We start from the raw sequence: 19,328 nt of genomic DNA on the forward strand, positions 1-19,328 counted from the left end.
GGCATGTACATTTTATTTGATCCTGCATCTTTGGCTTGAGTCACCTCTCTCTTGGAAACATTCGCTCTACCTTTACTCCATTTGAGTGGAAAAATGAACTTTTGATCACATTTCTTTGCCAATGTGTTTAATCAAGCCTTACCATGTGCAAAATACTAAAGAGGTTGAGGATGTGGGTCTTTCCACTGAGTTTCTAATGCCTTGAGCCAGGACATAATTCATTTACTCAACATGGAACTACTGAATTCAACACGTTCTAAATATCGTGGTGCAACAGCTAGATAAATGTTGAGGAAATAAAGATTAAAGACTTTGTTGAACACTGTTTGAGCTATATTCACATATAGTAATCAGTTCTAATATGTCCTATGTTTTACTTTCTAAGGAGGCCTTCCTTTTCTCATTTATTTAAAGAAGACTTATTTTTTATTAACTTAAAATAAAAATAGTATGCTGACTCTGGATAGTTTAATGATTTCTTTGCATTGGCGATCTGTCATAATGCAACACCTGCATGCTCTTCTTAGTTGAACCATAAAGATGAACAAGAGTCCAGTCTTGATAAGTGGTCCATTCACAGTTCCCGTTATTTTGGATGTTAATATTCAGTGACTAAAGAAACATCCAGTTCTCCTTAAGCTGTATCCTGAATGGCAGTATGCGGAACAAAGGAAAAAGAAACATGCTATTTCTGAACTTGATGGCAGCCGCCCTGCTTCTCTTTTGTCTGGCTTGGTATGTTAAAATCTCAGTTAATGCTGTTGACAAGTGTGTACACTTGCAGTTGCCAGTCAGGCCTTAACTTCCACAAAAGAACTGCTGGAGAAGTTCTGGCCCTGAGATGGCTGCTGGGATAAAAGTCACCTTTGACTAAAAAACACCACCTCTCCCCTCTGTGTGGTGTGCCCTAAAATGCAGCAACACAGCCACCAGAAGGTGACTCTGAATGCAAAAGTAGAAAGAGAAAATTGCGGGGTTCGTGGTTGCCAGGACAGGGTTACATAAAGTTGGCCATATAATTGCAATCACGCTGGTAAATCAATACGTGTTGCCATGGAGAGATGGCTATAAGAGGAAAACAGATGGTGGTGGTTGTGGTGGAGACAAAGAAATAAGATCCCCAAATCTCCTTCCATGTAAAGGTTATACAGAACTCGACAATTCGGGGAAGAATGTCATATGTATATCTTGAAGACTTACGTTACCATTTTAGCACGTCAATGCAAAAATATACCATTAAAATCATCGCGTTATTCATCTCCTTATTTCCCTTATGTCCCAAGTCAAAAGAATAAACTCCCCCGCTTTACCTGTCAAACCATTGCCCTTATTTCATTCAACTCGTGTAAATACCCTTTTTTCTTACTACATCTATCATGATTTAAAGCAAGATTGCCCACTGAATATTTTCACTGCAAAAAAAAAAAAAATAGTATCCTTTCTTTCTCTGAGGAGAATATTATTTGACAACTGTTTATCATACACCCACCAGGTGCAAAACACTGCTATATTCCTTATATGTGTGCTACCTGATAAAAACATGAGCTGACCCAGGCCTGGATTACTAAAACCTTATATCTCACGCTATAGTTTTGCCCTCAAATGTTACATAATGAGAATGAACATGCAGTATTTTTTCTACTCACCACAGTCTGATCCATGATCCTCTAAAAACACATAACTTAAAATGAAAAATCAGATTTTAATCACTATTATAAAAGAAGACTTCTACTTTTATTTGTTCTAATGTGTAGTATGAAACAGTAACATCACTTACTGGAGAACTAGATGAGTGCAGTTTTCCACTTTGTCTCAAAACATATAGATGACCTATGTCAGTAATGTCCTAATAAAACGTATCAGTGGAATTTTGTTTCCTTGAAATAAGATATTTTTCTTTGTAATTCTATAAGAGGAACATGTAATAGAGGCAATATAATACTTGAGATCAGAAACATCTTTGAAGACCTATTTCTGGCAATAGGGTAGAATTGTAAATGTCAGATTTAAAAAATGTTTTAGCTGCATCAATGAACTAATAAGAAATTAAGTTTTTCTAAACCTGAGCTTTTCCCAGAAAAACCTTTTCATAGAGCTGGAACCCCAAACAGCTATAGCCTCAAAGTGAAGGTGAGAACTAGACCCAAGCCTCCCAACCCACCCACCCAAAGGCAAGTAAAATTGTCTTCCTCCAATCCTGGTACTACATGGAGAAAAATAAAAATTTCTCCTGAATGTTCATAAAATAGATTAGTCCTCACATGGATTGGTAAGCTAAATTCACACCACTTGGGTGATCCAGAAAATCTATAAGCAAAGAATTTAAATTCAAGTAGTAGCAGGCTATTAGTGTCTCAAATCACCTGGCAAATACAAATGAAAATCCAAAAGCAAATAAAAATCCTTTTGGAGGTTATCTGCTTTCAAAACAAATAACAAAATTTCCCACAGGTAAAGTTCCAAGGAACTAGACTCAAAATTAACAATTCAGAATATACAGAGAACAAAGGCACCAGACCTGTCAAGCAATAGAAAAAGCAAACTGAATTAAACAAGCTGAATTAAACCCATAAAGATATCAGAGATAGAACATGAAATAAGTATAAATTAATATAAAGAAGTAAAAGAGAGGTTTAATGTAAGGAAAGAGCAAAATGACTGAGCATAATTGAAAAAAGAACCAATACAATTAACAGAAATAAAAATAAATAATATTAACTTTTTAAAACTCCATGGATGAGTTTAGAAAATTCAAAAGAATGGGGGGGGGAATGATGAATGGGAAAATATTTTTGAGGATATTATACAGAATGCAGTAGGAAAAAACAAAAGTTAAGACATGTAGATGAAAAAAGAGGAAGATGTAATGAGTTCTATGTGCCTGTATGGAGTTCTGGTAGGAAAAAAAGAGAAACAGAATAGGTCAAGTGTAAGTATTTGAAGAGATTTTCACTGAGGAGTTTTCAGAACTGCTGAAAAACACCAATCATCAGATACTGGAAAACCAAAAATTACCAAGAAAGATAAATTAAAAGACATCCAAACAAAGATACATTATAATCATTCATCAAACTTCAAGAACATAGATTTTGAAATCTGTTGGTGGAGCAGGAAGGAGACATTGTGTTCAGAGGAAAAATAATTAGCTCACTTGTTACTAGCACAACTATGATCCAGCACATTTTTTTAATATGCAGGAAGCAAAATATACTTAATTGACATTGTTTTTAAGTATTTGAATGAAATAAACATACTTTTAAGTGAAGAAGAATGGAAAGAGTTCGCCACCAAGATACCCTCCTTTAACAAATTTGAAAATATATTTTTCAGATAAAAAAAAGTTTTCCCAGAGAAAAAGTCTTAGAGACAAGAATAAATGATGAAGAAGATGATATATAGTGGAAAAATTAGATACAAACATTGAATAAAACAAACAATAATAATAATGTCAATATAGAAAACTATACATAAAAAAATTGTTATTTGGGGAATGATAGGGTTCTAAGGTCATTGTATTGTTTGGGAAGAAGAGAAAGATAATGATTAACTGTAGACATTGATAACTTATGTATGAATATGCTAAGAAGTCTGGTGTAATTGTTTAAATAAAGAAGTAAAATCCATATACTTGAAATAATAAGAGGAGAAAATAGAAAGGGAAAAAGATGACCATTCCAAAAGAAGAAAATTAGAAAAAAGAAGCCTAGAAATGGCAAGAAAAATAAACACAAAACCAGGATAATAAAAGCAATACAAACATATCATTAATCACACTAAATATAATTGGACAAAATGCTTGACTTAAAAGACAAAGATTCTCAGGTTGAATTAAAAAAAGTAAGTCCAGTTATATACTTATGTCATTTATTTGAAGTTAGCTTTTTATTGATAACATACAGATGGGTCATGTTTCTTAATCCACTTTGTCAATTTCTATCTTTTAACTGATATATTTACATTTAATGTGATTCTTGATATATTAAAGATTGAAATTCTAACATTTTATTTTGTATTTTGTTTCTCACTTTTTTTCATTTCTCTGTTTCCTTTTCCTGACTTCCTGTGGGTTACTTGAACATTTTTCAGAATTCAATTTTGATTTATCTGTAGTGTCATTTAGTATATCCTTATGTAGAGCTTTTTTAGTGGATTCTCTTGGGGTGACATAATTTACCTCAGTCTATTGGTGTCATCATTTTACCAGTTCAGGTAAAATATAAAAACCTGATCTCATCTTTTTCCCTTTACCCTACCCCTTTAGTAATATTGTTATTTTAAATATTTCTTCTACATATACTTGGAACCACAACCATGTTATAAATTTTGCTTCAATCATTAAATATACTTTAGAAAGTTCAAGAGGAGAAGGGAAGCCTTCTGTATTTACTGGATCTCTGCTTGTTGTGTTCTTTCTTCTTTCCTGGTGTCTCAAGATTCCTTCTTTGATCATTTTCTTTCTGTTTAAAGAGCTTCTTTAGCCAATTTTTTAGGGTAAGTTTGCAGATGACAAATTTTCTTGATTATTCTTTATCTGAGAATATCTTGATTTCCACAAATTCCTGAAGGATATTGTTGCTGGGTACGAGATTTTTCAGTTAGCAATTCTTTTTCTTTCAGTATTTGAAAAGTATTGTGCTACTTTGTTCTGGCTTCCATAGTTTCTCATGTTAAGTGAGTTGTTAAAATTATTTTGCCCTATAATTTAAGTGCTGCTGTCAAGATAATTTACCTGTCTTTACTTTTCAGAAGTTTAATTATGATGCATCTTGTCATGTTATTTCTTTGGATTTATTCTGGTTGAGGTTCACTTAACCTGTTCAATCTCTAGGTTTATTTCTCTTGCTAGATTTGGGAAGTTTTCAGCCATTACTTCACCAAATGTTTTTTCAGTCTCACCCTCTTTGTTCTCTCCATCTGGGAGTCCAGTAACAGAAATGTTGAATATTTTGTTATAGTTTCACAGGCCCTTGAGTCTCTGGTCATTTTTTTTTTTCAATTTGTTTTCTCTATGGTTTTCAAACGAGTAATTTTAATTGTTCTACCTTCCATTCTATTGCTTCTTTCCTCTGTCCCCTCCTTTCTGTTGTTGAGCCCATCCACTGAGCTTTTTGGTTTTAGTTATTATATTTTGAGTCCTGAAATTTCCATTTTGTTCTTCTTTATATCTCCTATTTTTTTTGCTGGGAATTTCTATTTTTTGCTAAGGCTTTCTAATTTTTCATTTGTTTCAAGTATGCTTATAATTATTTTTTTTAAGATTTTATTTATTTATTTAACAGAGAGAGACACAGTGAGAGAGGGAACACAAGCAGGGGGAGTGAGAGAGGGAGAAAGAAGCAGGCTCTCTGCTGAGCAGGGAGCCCAATGCGGGGCTCAATCCCAGGGCCCCAGGATCATGACCCGAGCCGAAGGCAGACGCTTAATGACTGAGCCACCCAGGCGCCCCTGCTTATAATTACTTATTGAATCATTTTTATCATGGCTGCTTTAAAATCTTTGTCAGATAATTTTAACATCTCTCTGTTCTTCATGTTGGCATCTATTATCTTTTTCATGGTTCTTCCTGGTTCTTGGTATGACAAGTGACTTTAAAACCTGGACAACTTTCTCTCTTACTGAGCTAGCAATGCCCTTTTCCTGGTCCTTAGACTAGAGAGAACAAGTTTTGAAGGACTTCTTTGTCTGCACCCACTGGCATTTCTGAGTTACCAGCTTTATAATTCCAAGTCTGGAGTATAGGAGCAAAAAGAAAACCCAGGGAAATCACCATCTATCTCATTATTCCTCAGGTTGCTCTTCCCTCCACCTTTCAGAGTCTTATGTTTATTTAACATGTAATGTCTCAGGTTTGTAGATGTACTTAGCAGAATAATACAGAAAAGTATGCCTCCTCCATCTTTCTGCAGGAGAAAATCTTACCTGTTTTGTTGAATTACTTCCTAGAAATTATTGAATTTATTCTTACAATCTTGCTACCACAGATCAGAAAACAAATTCATGAAGCAGGCACGAATGAGAAGATGTCTGTAAACTTTATAAACTGTATATATACATTTTTGATAAAAATTTAAGCCATATAGGAATTAATGTAAACCTTCAGGGCAAGGCCATACTATGGTGTAAAGAATCTGGACTCTGGAGCCTGACTGAGCTAGGTTCTCATGTTGATTCTCGAGTATATTAGTTGCCCTTTAAATCTGTGTAAAATGAAAGCAAAAATACCCTCTTTGTAGGGTATTTTTTGTATATGATAAAAAATGTAATACCTACCACACAGTAGGTGATTAGCAAATATTAGCTCCCTCTTCTTCCCCTAACTTTATCAGAAAGGGAAATAGATTTGTAAAAACAATAGTCCTTCATTTGTTTTAATATATAAACTCTTTGAGGGGCACCTGGGTGGCTCAGTCGTTAAGTGTCTGTCTTCGGCTCGGGTCATGATCCCAAGGTCCTGGGATGGAGCCCCACATTGGGCTCCCCGCTCAGCAGGAGGCCAGCTTCTCCCTCTACCATTCCTCCTGTTTGTGTTCCCTCTCTCGTTGTGTCTCTCTCTGTTAAATAAATAAATAAAATCTTTAAAAAATATATAAAGCTCTTTGAGACATAGGTCAAAGTATCACAAATATGTTCTGTAATATTAGCATGTTAAGGCTCAGTATAGAACAGTAATTATAGTAATTGTACATAAATTGTGGGGAAAAGTATTATCCCTACACAGAACTTTACAATTATGGATCCTCAGTAGAAGCAAGGGAATGAGTGGGACTGTGATAAAAGCTCAAGATGTTGAAAGTGTATCTCTGTATGATCGGCATACCTGCACCAGAACTCATAAAATTAACACTTACTCAACCCCTGTCACTAAGAGGGGGCCCAGAAGACAGATCATAGGATAAGTTCTGTTTTATTTAGTCTGTTTGTACACTTACAATCTAAAACACTGGGCCCTAAGAGGCTGATCAATCTTCACTGATCCTTTGAGAAACATCTTAATGTCCAAAAAGTATGAGCATGGTTAAAAAGTGGTTAAATCAGCTTGTCCCCTGAAACTTTGAAGATGAAAGACACCCATATCAAGTTAATGAAGACCACCTCACCAAATTAGCTCATAGCTATTGGGCAGTGATAGCTCTGAAGAAGAAAATGCAATGCAAGTTTACATCAGAAACACCTCAAACATTGTCTGAGGTTTTCACTAGTTCTACCACCAAGAATATGTTCCACTGTCAGCCATTTGCAGCACCTACAAGCACCCCTCCCAGAATATGGACAGCAACAGAATATTCAAGCAGCTGCTACATAGTGCATTCATACAGCAAGAGAAAGGCAAAAAGAACCATAGTAAGAAAAAGAAACAGGGGCACCTGGGTGGCTCAGTCGTTTAGGGTCTGCCTTCAGCTCAGGTCATGATCCCAGAGTCCTGGGTTCAAGCCCCGTATCGGCCTCCCTGCTCGGCGGGAAGCCTGCTTCTCCCTCTCCCACTCCCCCTGCTTGTGTTCCCTTTCTCGCTGTGTCTCTCTGTATCAAATAAATAAATAAAATCCTAAAAAAAAAAAGAAAAAGAAACAGTTCATGGTGTTAACCTACTTTAACACCATCAACTGTTTCTTGCTTAAATGTTAACTGTATACTCTACTTTTCAAATGAGAAGAGCTTCTCTATAGCATGGATGCTTTGACATGTTCAAGTTTTGTTTTTGGTTTTTTTTTTCTGTATCATTTTCTAAAGAAGAAACATTTAATTTCATTCCTAAATGAAAAATCTACTTCTTGCTGAAATGATACTTTAAAGGAATTCTTGAAAGAAGGCATTCTTGCAGGTGGTCTTTACTACAAATAAAAATGTGAAAAGGCCCTTGAAGAAACTTTTGGCCCATAACCCTCTCTTCCGTCTTCTCATGCTGGGTTGCCATTTAAGTAAAACCTCCATGGGAGTCTTAAATGCCATGGCAGGCATGTTCTCACCAGCTGTTTGTGGGATTGTATAGGTCACCCAGCCTAGGGGGTTCAACTTTAGTGTTCTTGGATCCATAATGGCTCCACTGGAGGACTGAAATTCAATCTTCAATCACTGTTCTGTAACAAATTGACACTTTGGGCTTTTGCTAAAATAGTTGCCTTATTCCTGGCTTGAGCTATTCATGGACTGGAACTGCCTTTTTTAAGGTCGGCTTCTGCTTGGCAAAATTGGAGGAGTTAGGCTGTGGGATAATTTCTGGCAGGGGAAGGATACTTAGAAGCTGAATCAAATGATGAAATCACACTGTTTAGAGGTCAAGGGACATCCTTGAACAAATACTAACAGATTATTCCCTTATGCCTAATTTTTGCGGAATTCTTACTCAGAGTATTATTCAACGAGAGTATCCTCCCTCTAGTTTCTTCATGGCATGGGTTTGTCCTGCATCTGTATCAGTGTCCGCAGCACTAGAAAACAAGTATGAAAACCACTCTCTGGATAAGAACCTATCGGTAAAGGGGTGCCTGGGTGGCCGGTTAAGTGTCTGCCTTCGGCTCAGGTCATGATCTGACCAGTTCCACATCCACCTCCTTGCTCAGTGGTGAGTCTGCTTCTCCCTCTCCCTCTGTGATCTCTCTTGCCCTCACTCTCCCTCAAATAGGTAAATAAAAATCTTCTTTTTAAAAAAAAGAACCTATTGGTAAATGTAAGAATCCTTTTAAAATGTTTGCTGCCAAAGCATTTTAAAAGTTTACTTAATTATAAGAAGCTCGTTTCTTATAATTAAACCCCGGAGCTTGAAATTTTGTATATTTAGCTAAGCTAACTGGGTTGATATAAGAAGACTAGCGTTTAAAATAATCCCTCACAGTAGGTAACCGAGAAGTTATTTTTAGTAGGCTTTAGGTTTCCTTAGAGCATGTTTTTTACCCAGTTCTTACTATTATTTCAGTTATTCAAATTATATTTGGCTTAACCTAAGTTGACTTTTTATGCACATATTGACAGAAAGGAGGAGGTTTCCGTACCTGTATTGAGTTCAGTGGCAAAGTTCACAGTTCCTTGCTTTGAGTTATTATCAAGGTCACAGTCTACCGGTGGACCATCCACACTAGGTTGTAATCCATCTTTGAAGAAAAAAAAAAGGATAGGGAAAGCCCACAGTTGGAATATGTAATTTGATGCTGCGTAAGATTTGTAAGGAGTTCAAACACATCAGCTTCAAAACTGTAATCTTTCACCTCACTTTTAATGACTGTAACAGTATTCACCCCCCAAGTTTTCTTTGGTCAGAGCAAAGATGTAAGCCAAGTTGACCTGGGCTCTCCTTCACCTCTCACATATAAGTGGCCATTAAATTTCATTCTTGAATATTTCTACACTGTCTCTGTTCTGATTTCCCTTGTCTTACTTCTTAGTTCAGGGCTCCATCGTCTCTCATGTGAAAATTGCAATACCTTCCACCGTGTGCCCTACCTTCAATCCAAGTCTTACTTTACCCCCATTACCGCTCTATTCCCAGTACAAAACAGGATAAAAACACTTCCAAACCTCTGATGGAGGGGTTTTCTAAAGCATAATGCTGTTTATGAAACTCTTTTAGAGTTTCATAGACTCATAGTTTATGAAACTCTTTTAGAGCATAAATAGAGATAAAACCTTTAATGGCTTCTTAACAAGGTAAATCACAAACTCTTTAGCCAGGCACTTTGCTCTTCATCTTCCCCTGATGAAGTATCTTCCACAGCATGTGTGCTATACCAGTGCTTAGCAAACAACAATTCTTGACCAACTGGTAGGTTGGAAATCAATTTAGTTGGTCCAGACTTGCACTGCTAACGAGATAAAATAAAATAGACCAGACTATGACACGCATGAGATTAAACGTGCTTCTTGATGTTTTGTTTCAGTATGTATGCTGTCCATGTAAAATAGTGTGGATTAAGGTAGAAAGCACATGCACACGCACAGAATGAGAGGGGGAGAGAGAGAGAGTGGGAGAGAGAGAGACATGATGGGAGAAAGCACAAATCTTTTTCTTAGGTAATCCATGTTCATTGAGTAAAATTTTTAGAAAAACTTGAATAGCAGTAACATTTAAATGACTAAGATTCCAGTATTCGGTTACAATTTAGACAAGTGGATTTAATGTTGTATGTTTCTACACACAGATTTACATGGATAGCTACACAAACATTTCATAAACTTAGTAAGGTCTCAAAATATGTTGATTGAATGACTAGATACGTTTCTTGTTATCAAGTAGAATGTTATTATATGTACACATGATTTTGTCCTACGTAATATATTATGATCAGTTTTTTTTAAATCAATACATATCGATCTACATTATTTTATATGGATATGTAGTGGTTCATCTTACCAACATATACTTTTAATATGTCATAATATTGGACACTTAGTTTTCTATCCCCCTTCATTATGAACATCACTTTTGTGAACATCCTTATATGAGCAAACATGTATATATATAGATAGATAGATAGATGGAGATACATAGATATAGTGTATATATGCACACGTATACACACATATACATATATGTCACACAGACATATGTTTGTGTATGATATGTGTGCATATATATGGGCATCAGGCACAGATTTAAGTGTCTTATATATATCAACTCATTCAGTCTACAAAACAACATGATGAAATAGATTCTATCATTTTACAGATGAGGAGCCATGACACAGAGAATTTAAGTATATTGCCCAGGATCACATGTTAATAAGAGACAGTCAGGATTTGAAACCAGCCAGGCTGTTTCAAGGGTCTATGTATCTAACACTATGCAATGTTGCCTCGACTTGTCCAATTAAGATAAATTCCTGAAAGTGGACTTAAATTTAGTGGAACTAAAATTGGCATTTTATTGCACTCTGAAATGTTCTGCTGTGCCTTTTGCTTTAATTGTTCTCTAATTAATTTAACAAATTGTTTAATTATTTAATTGATTGTTTAAGTAATTGCTCTTTAATTGTATTTCATTGTTAATCTAATTGCCCCCACTCTTCTTTGCATGAAAAATTTTGACCATTCTTTGGGAACCATGCTCAATAGGCACCTTTTTTGTAAAGGTGTCTTAAACATGCCGGTCATGCCAGGCAGAGGTTAAATCACTTTTCTCTGTGTTCCTCTAGCTCTTTGAACACTGCTGTACCACAGTATATATATTTTATTATAATTATTTGGTCTATGTCTTTCTTCCCCACTAAAGTATGAACTAACTTCTCCAGTCCAAGAATTCTGCCATTCATCCTTATACCCTCAGAGTCTACATCCTAGCAACTGTGAAGTGGTACATGCTGAACAAATGAATTTACACAAAAGAAAAGATAATTGGTTTTAGGTTCAAAAAACTAAATCTAAAAAGAAATCACCGATGACATTCTAGTGATTGGATTAAAAGTATTTTTGAAACTATTTTATGCTTGTCTCTCCAGTCTTTCTGCATTACATTCATTAATCATTTCATATATGATCTGGTATCTTGTGGTTTTTGTAATGCCTGCTGTTCAAAGCATACTTTGGACTCTAGAAAGACCAACTACTACAAATTCTCTTTCAATTAATTCTTCTTGAAGAAGTCAGAGTATCTTGAATTTGGTTAATAGAGCGACTTGAAAATAAAAACTGCTACTTAAGTGCTGAGTATTGCTATTGATCATTAAGTATCACATAGCCCAAGTAATTTTCCTCATTATTGACATGAAAGTGATTATTTTCTAGGCAAAAAATAAGGGCTTATTCATAATATTTTCATTTCAAATACATTTCAAATAGGATATTACTGAGATGTATGTATCCTAGTACATGTACTGGAAATATCAAATAGGATATTACTGAGATGTATGTATCCTAGTATATGTACTGGAAATATTTGTCCTTTCCTTTCCATTATTCCTTGTTGGTAGAGCTTTAGAGCTACTTCTGTGGACTTACATCAGAATCCTAATACCTACATCATAAGTTTTGAATTTTAATACTACTTCAATGAGATTTTCTGGAAAGAAACCTTCCTATAGGTGCGAGAAGATTTGTGAGAACTCCTAGTAACGTTTCGACGAACAACTTAGTCATACCTGGCATTAAGGAAAAATACTCCCCCTAGCATTCACGGTTCCGCCACATCTAGCTACATAAACACTAATAGCCATTCAGCCACTGGAGAAGGTACTAAAAATCAAGCAACAGAAAAAGGAGGTGATATATTAAACTTGATTTGGCTTTCTTCATTTCACTAAATGATTGGTTTCTAGATTCAATGGAATAACCTTTGCCATCTACCCCTACCAAAGATAATGTAAAACCAGGCAGAAATTGTGAAGCCCTTAACATTATTCCTGTCTTTATTGGATGAACCAAATCACGAACAGGCCATATCTAGAATTCTTGGACACACTAGAAGAGAAACACATACCTCCTAAGGCTTGGTTACCTATCTACAAACACACAGAAACTTCTCTGGAATAGCGCCTACTTTAGCATAGTGGTAAATCTCCAGGTTGTTAGAACTCTTTGTGACATGGCTCTATGAAACAGAATCATTATATAAATGCTATTGATCCTTTTTTTAGAGCCATGAAGAAATATTCACAAAGTATAGCTTGAAATATAAGACCATAATTTGGCCTAAGACAGGTCTGTGAGCATACAAGTTGGGTATTATCACCTCCAAGCATGAAAAATCCTCTGGGAGTTGAGTAGCCATGAGATTTTAGAGCAGGGGAAGCAAGGATGATGGTGGTGGAGAGGAGGGCTACATGGACTTCCTAGACACAAAGAAACCTACTCTAGTAACTCAAAACTTAACTGAAAGGGCCTGAGGTATATCAATTTAGCTAACAGGAATGTTAGAGCTTTTAAATTCCCACTTAAGGAAAGATTTGATCCTTCATGGTTATAAAATACTGACTGCAGGAATCCCTAGGCTAGAGGTTATACAGATGAGAATATCAGTCATACAATATGCTTCAATTTCTCAGTCTTTTATAGAACTATGCTTTGATTAAATGCTTTCTTATGATTCTGCCAACATGAAAAACCTTGTTTTGATCTTTTTTATTGTGTCTGCCTCCGGTGAGTAGGGGAAAAGTCCAAGGGGAATGAGAGCAAAAGCCAGCTCACTTTTCTTACTGGGAAGTTGAATCTCCAAGGTACTCACTCCTTAAGAATGAATATTCTAACCCAGCTTTTGTTTGAGCAGAAGCTTATTGTGTAGACCCAGCCTAGGGAAATGTTTGGTCACCTGGAGTTTTTGTAGCTCTTTAAGTATAAATTAATTTTCACAATTAGTAATAATTACAAGCAGTTAAGCAAAATACCATGTGAATCATTAAACATAATATATGGATCAATAAAAAAGTTACTGTGTTTTAAAGGTGCTCCTATTTGTGTGGACATAAAATAAGGAAGCAAATATTTCTTAAATTATTGGTATGTGTGGTTAAAGTGGGTTGCAGTTAATGATTCATAGATTTATAGGGAATATTCCCACCTTGGAGCCTGGTAAAAGGAAGTGCCTGACCCTGCAGAAAGAAGTTTAAAGCACACTCCATTCCCATTGCCATACATACAGAACATTAAACATAAACCATTTCCCAACTCTTGTTAAATATGCTTTATATGATCAAATCGCACTTACATTTTGTTCCATAAGCATAATGAAGACCTTCAGACTTTCTACAATTTTATTCTGAAAGCTATAATCCAGTAAGCAACATTTACATTATAGTGAGTATGGACTATTTTTCACGCAGCCCCAAGTATGAGCTAGGGTTACATTTCTCTCCAATAGTTCCAATGGTTCCCATCCCTCTGCCACTCAAGGAAAATGTTTGAATGGCTTCTTCATATTTACATTCAAAATAACTCCCCATTCTAATTTGCTTGGTATCTTTGAACCATGCTTTCCTTGCATCACTGATTTGGTGCTCTTTCCTCCCTCCCTCCCTTTCTTCCTCCCTTCCCTCCTTCCTTCCTTCTTTCTATCTCTCATCTTTCCTTCCATTATTATTAAGATTCTGATTGAATTTATTTTTTATCTTATTAGGAAAAGAAACATATCCTTTTTCCTCATATTCTTACAGCTTCCAGAGTCTTACCTACTTTACGGTTCACTTAGAAATTATTTCATTGTTCTTTAGACCACTGCTTCCTGTTTTACACAGGTGACCAGTTGGTTTTTTGCTTTCTCTGGAGTGTCTTATTGCCTATGTTTTCTTGAATTCTCTACATTTATACCTCAAATTCTTCAGATGTCTCGGTCATTCTCTTCTTAGTTATGGCATCTCTGCTGGTACCATCTTTGAGCCCTCCATTCTCTGTGCTCATCAGGTCTGGATGCTTTGTGTTCATGCTACAGTGCACATTTGATCACTTCCTTTCATTACCATTCTGAATCAGAACCACTGTTTTCTAGGTGCTGTATTCAGTGGTGCACAGGTAACATTTAACAATAGATTCTCATAACAAACAAAACTCCGATTTTTAGCATTTCCCAATGTCCATGTTGTACATATTCCCATAATGGTTGATGTCAAGTTTCCGACTTGAAGTCACTGACCATGAATTTGGGAAGAGATGCACCCAGTCTGTACTCCCAGGCCTGCTCCACTGATGAGAACCATTTTGACAGAGATATTTCTAAAATAAATCCATCCTCTATGAGTTAACAAAGCAAACTGGATCTCATTTAACTTCATTTAGTGGCTCTGGGTCATTATTATTAATGTCAAGCTCTAAGGAGTAAGTGGTGTCTCTAGAGATTATGACATTTAGAGAGACGATATCTGCCTATAAACTAAATGACAAAATAACTTAACTTAGAAATTAGATCAAACAATACAGTAAAAAATGCAATGGTGTTCTGTTTATTTTGGAAGGGCTTTTGTTGTTAGTTGACATTTTAAAATACAACATAGTTGACCCTTGAACAACAGGAGGGTTAGGAACACCAACCCTTCCCCACCCACAGTTGAAAATCCAAATATAACTCTTGACTCTCCCAAAATTTAACTACCAATTGCCTACCGTTGACTGGAAGGCTTATAATAACAGAAACCATCAATTAACACATATTTTGTATGTTTTATGTATTATATATTGTATTCTTACAATAATGTAAGCTAGAGAAAAGAAAATGTTATTAAGAAAATCATAAGAGAACATACATTTACAGTGCCATCCTGTACTTACCGAAAAAAATCCTTATATAAGAACCTGTGCAGTTCAAACCCTTGTTGTTCTGGGTCAACTACTGAAACTTACTTTTCATGGTTTGAAGAGTTATTAAAACTGCCTCTCTTTTAATCCTCGATATGATCCCCTCCCTGTTTAGATTTTTTTCTGGCCTTTCATTTGTGCTCTTATCTTAAGTCATCATGAATCATTTTTAAGTAAGTTATCAGAGAATAAATTTAATAGATACAGTGTCTCCAAGAAAGCAAGCAGATTTTCTAATAAGTGGTGTTAATTCCGCTTCTCTTTCATTATGTGTGTTTTCTTTAATATCATAAAAGAGAATGCTATTCATGCATCTTCTGACAGAAAAGAAAATGGATTTTCCTCTGTTTGAGAAGTTCACTTTAAAGGTTTTTGTGATGCGCGACAGCTTTAAAATAGGGTTGCTTTTCAGAATAAATTGCCTGCAGCTGCTCTTCAAGCTTTCTTTTTTATCTGAGCACATCCATCCTGTTTGGACATAAAAAAAAAACTGCATATTTACATCGCTGATGGGCCAATAAATAAAATGCTGCATTTTTAGGGGAACGTTCCAGGGAACTAATTAGAGTCATGAACAGACAAACGGGATTGAAAACTGAAAATATGGTGCTGCTTCTTACCTTGCTCTGATTATTTTGCATTTTAGCCATGTCTGTGCATCCTCTCATTTGTGTGAGCAGGGGATGGTGACAGATCACTTGATGATCAGGAAATGCCCATGAAATGAATGTGGTTCTGGTGTGGTTCTCTTTAGGTGTTTGATCGTTTCTCTTCTCCTCCACAGCTTGCTGAAGGTGAATTTTAACCAAGGTAAATTCAGCTTTCTGGATGGAGGACATTTCTTTATGTCCAAGGAAATTAAAGCTATTCAGGCATACACCTGCCACATAACTAGAAAAATACCTAGGGTACCATTTTCATTTAAAATCTGCAGTTTCTAGTGCCGTCAACATAGCTAATCGTTGGATCATTTTATTAGAATTACTGTTTTATCAAAGCAAATCTAGAAAAATGCCTGAAGTGTGTAAAATTAGTGTCCAAAACAGCAGGTGGAACTATAAAATGTTTAGGTATAGAATACAATAAATATCATTTAAATATGATAATGACATTATTGGCATTCACTGGACTATATGAAATTTATCTGTTTCATCAATCATACACAATTATTTAAGTGTATATTTTAGTACACTGTATAATTGATTAAAATATAATTGTATATAATGCAAATATAATAAACTGTGGCAAGTCTACAATTGTAATGATCCCGTAATTTTTAATTCTCTATTCAAAATGGATTTTGCCTAATCTGGATGAATTTTCATGTAGGTATATGATCTCAATAAAATATGATCCAAAGGAATTACTTGACTTAGTTTTACATGGGATCGTTGAGCCCAGAGCTAAATAAATCAGTAAGCTTCATTTTGAAAAAGTGGTTAGTCATTATCATCAATGATGGACTAGTGAAAGCAGAGAAACCAAACATATTTGGTAATTTATGTTTCTTACAAGAAGGCAGGGGTGAGTAGGAGATTTGGGTTTTTGTTTTTGTTTTTTTTTTCCAAAATCATATACCAGTTCTAGCATTCAAGCCTGTAGTTAATTTTTTCTAGTGTGTTATACTAAACCAATCATTTTACTTAAAAAAATGATGAACTCAGGGGGGCGCCTGGGTGGCTCAGTCAGTTCAGCATCTGCCTTCAGGCTCAGATCATGATCCCAGGGTCCTGGGATCCAGTCACATCAGGCTCCCCGCTCAGTGAGAAGTCTGCTTGTCCCTCCCTCACCGCCCCATCCCCCTTCTTCTGTACGCTCTCTCTCAAATAAATAAATAAAATCTTTGTTTTTTTTTTAATTTTTTTAAAAGATTTTATTTATTTTTTTGACAGAGACACAGCGAGAGAGGGAACGCATGCAGGGGGAGTGGGAGAGGGAGAGGCAGGCTTCCCGCAGAGCACGGAGCCCCGATGCTCGGCTCGATCCCAGGACCCTGGGACCATAACCTGAGCCAAAGGCAAACGCTTAACTACTAAACCACCCAGGCGACTCAATAAATAAAATCTTTAAAAAAAATTAAGAATTCAGGGTGTCTGGATGTCTCAGTCAGTTCAGTGGCTGTCTTTGGCTCAGGTCCTGATCTCAGAGTCCTAGGATCAAGCCCCATGTCAGGCTACCCCGTCAGCAGGGAGTCTGCTTCTCCCTCTGCCCCCCTCCGCCTTGTGCTCACTCTCTCTCAAATAAATAAATAAAATCTTTTAAAAAAAATGATGAACTCATATCATAGAATATGATACTCTAAAATATCTGCCAGGATTTTCTACTGAGAAAATGATTTAAGGAGTATATGTCAAGCTCTCCAGATGGGTTTAAAATCTCATTATACTTTATAACCTCAAAGTTGTCTTAGCATATTTTCAGAGAGAAGTTGCATAAAACAGTACATGAAATGGGTGTCACAACTTTAGTGATGATGATGTCCATAAGTGTGATTGAAATTGAATCTGGAGACTTCTCTAGGCATGAAATAAATATTAAAATGGTGTGATGATGCTAGGATTAGATGCTAATGGACTCTCTTTGCTTTATTTTAGCTCTCAGCATTGGAGAGGCAAATCTTTGACTTCCTTGGCTTCCAGTGGGCACCAATTCTTGGAAATTTTCTACATATAATAGTCGTCATATTGGGTTTGTTTGGAACCATTCAGTACAGACCTCGATATATTGTGGTGGTAAGTTTTATTTTTATCCTGTCTCTTGCTACAAAATTACTAAAAGAAGATTAATGAAATATCATTAAGTTGTTCCCTTGGATATGATGTGGTATTGCTGTTCGAACCTTTAGGTATTAAATTCTGTTTGGAGATGCTAATCTGTGGGAAAAATGACTCAGTGAATGTTTACAGTGAGATCAAAGCAACATGAGTGTAAGTGTGAGACACATAGTCCAACACACTGTGTAAATGAATTCAAGTTTCACAAGGAAATCTAAAACAGGGTTTGGATAGAGTAGGAGATCTGGCTGTGGTCTGGATGTCATGATGAGACATAAATGTGCATTAACTGTCATTTCCATGATACACGTCACTAAAAAGCAAACCTTCATAGCCATAACTGTTTACTAACTGATAACAATAATATAACTGCTAACATAATAATATTTACTTTTAAATGATTTAGGACATTACAAAGGCATGTACTGAAGGTTATTTAGCACTCATCCCTAATGTATTTCATACTTTATATCATTGAACATGTCTCCATTTTTTTAAGATAAATTTGAAATGTTAATTCCATACTCCAACTATACCAAACATGGTCAGGAGACGCTCTGTTGCAGGGCAGTTTAATGAAGTGTATACTATATTCCACAATTGAATGGGAATTATTCACAATAATTGGTGTTCTATAAAAGGCGGCAGTATTTTAGGCTACATGTGTAAGATTGTGAGAAATAAGCCTATATAAGTGATTGTAACTAGGAATAACATACCTAAAATACTCATTGAGCCTAAATAAATATACAGTGTTCAGTAGGATTAGTGAGTATTTTCTTGCAATGCAGGGACATTGGCTCACTAGAAGAAAACCATAGACTTAAACATATGCCCTCTTTCAAATTTGATTTAATCCAGGCACAACTATGGAACGAATAAAGCTACACATTTTCCTGTGAATACATTAATTCTCTATTTTGAATCTCAAATTGGTTTTTTATTGTATCTTTCCCCATATCACAGAGGTGAACATAATTGGCCCACAGCCGACTCTGAACTCAAAATGGCTGCCCGGGGCATTAGGGAAGTTTGATATCACTCAGCCAGCTGCAGGGACTAAACAATTTCTGCTTTACTTTTATTCTCTGAAAGCCAGCTTCTGCTAAGGCACTGTATAATCTGCTAGAAGGATGTCTCATGGAGTAGGACTTGTAGCATAAAACACTTCAATATGCATAATATCAAACTATTATATTGGATTCTGTTTTCTAGTTTGTTGCTATAAACACAGCACTTTGACTCACTGCAGACTTTTATTTTATGATGTTGGTGTTCTGCGGAAGCCCCAAATGCCAGGTGGCTGTGAAACCAGTCGCCTTTCTGGAATGAAGCTATTGGTACACA

General features: G+C 35.8%; 1 protein-coding gene across 3 annotated transcripts in view; it reads left to right on the plus strand.

Annotated features, from left to right (window-relative positions):
- NKAIN3 (sodium/potassium transporting ATPase interacting 3) overlaps positions 1–19,328 on the plus strand; it is a 609,650-nt gene that overhangs the window by 314,397 nt on the left and 275,925 nt on the right. For all 3 annotated transcript variants that reach the window (XM_073892813.1, XM_073892812.1, XM_073892811.1), the window contains exon 2: positions 17,802–17,939. In XM_073892813.1, coding sequence (XP_073748914.1) covers positions 17,802–17,939 — 138 coding nt within the window. The remainder of the gene's footprint in view (positions 1–17,801; positions 17,940–19,328) is intronic.

Source organism: Callorhinus ursinus, unplaced genomic scaffold (genome assembly GCF_003265705.2).
Source record: "Callorhinus ursinus isolate GAN/ISIS: 27379988/994484 unplaced genomic scaffold, GSC_fseal_2.0 scaffold5, whole genome shotgun sequence".
In the NCBI taxonomy this organism is placed as follows: domain Eukaryota; kingdom Metazoa; phylum Chordata; class Mammalia; order Carnivora; family Otariidae; genus Callorhinus; species Callorhinus ursinus.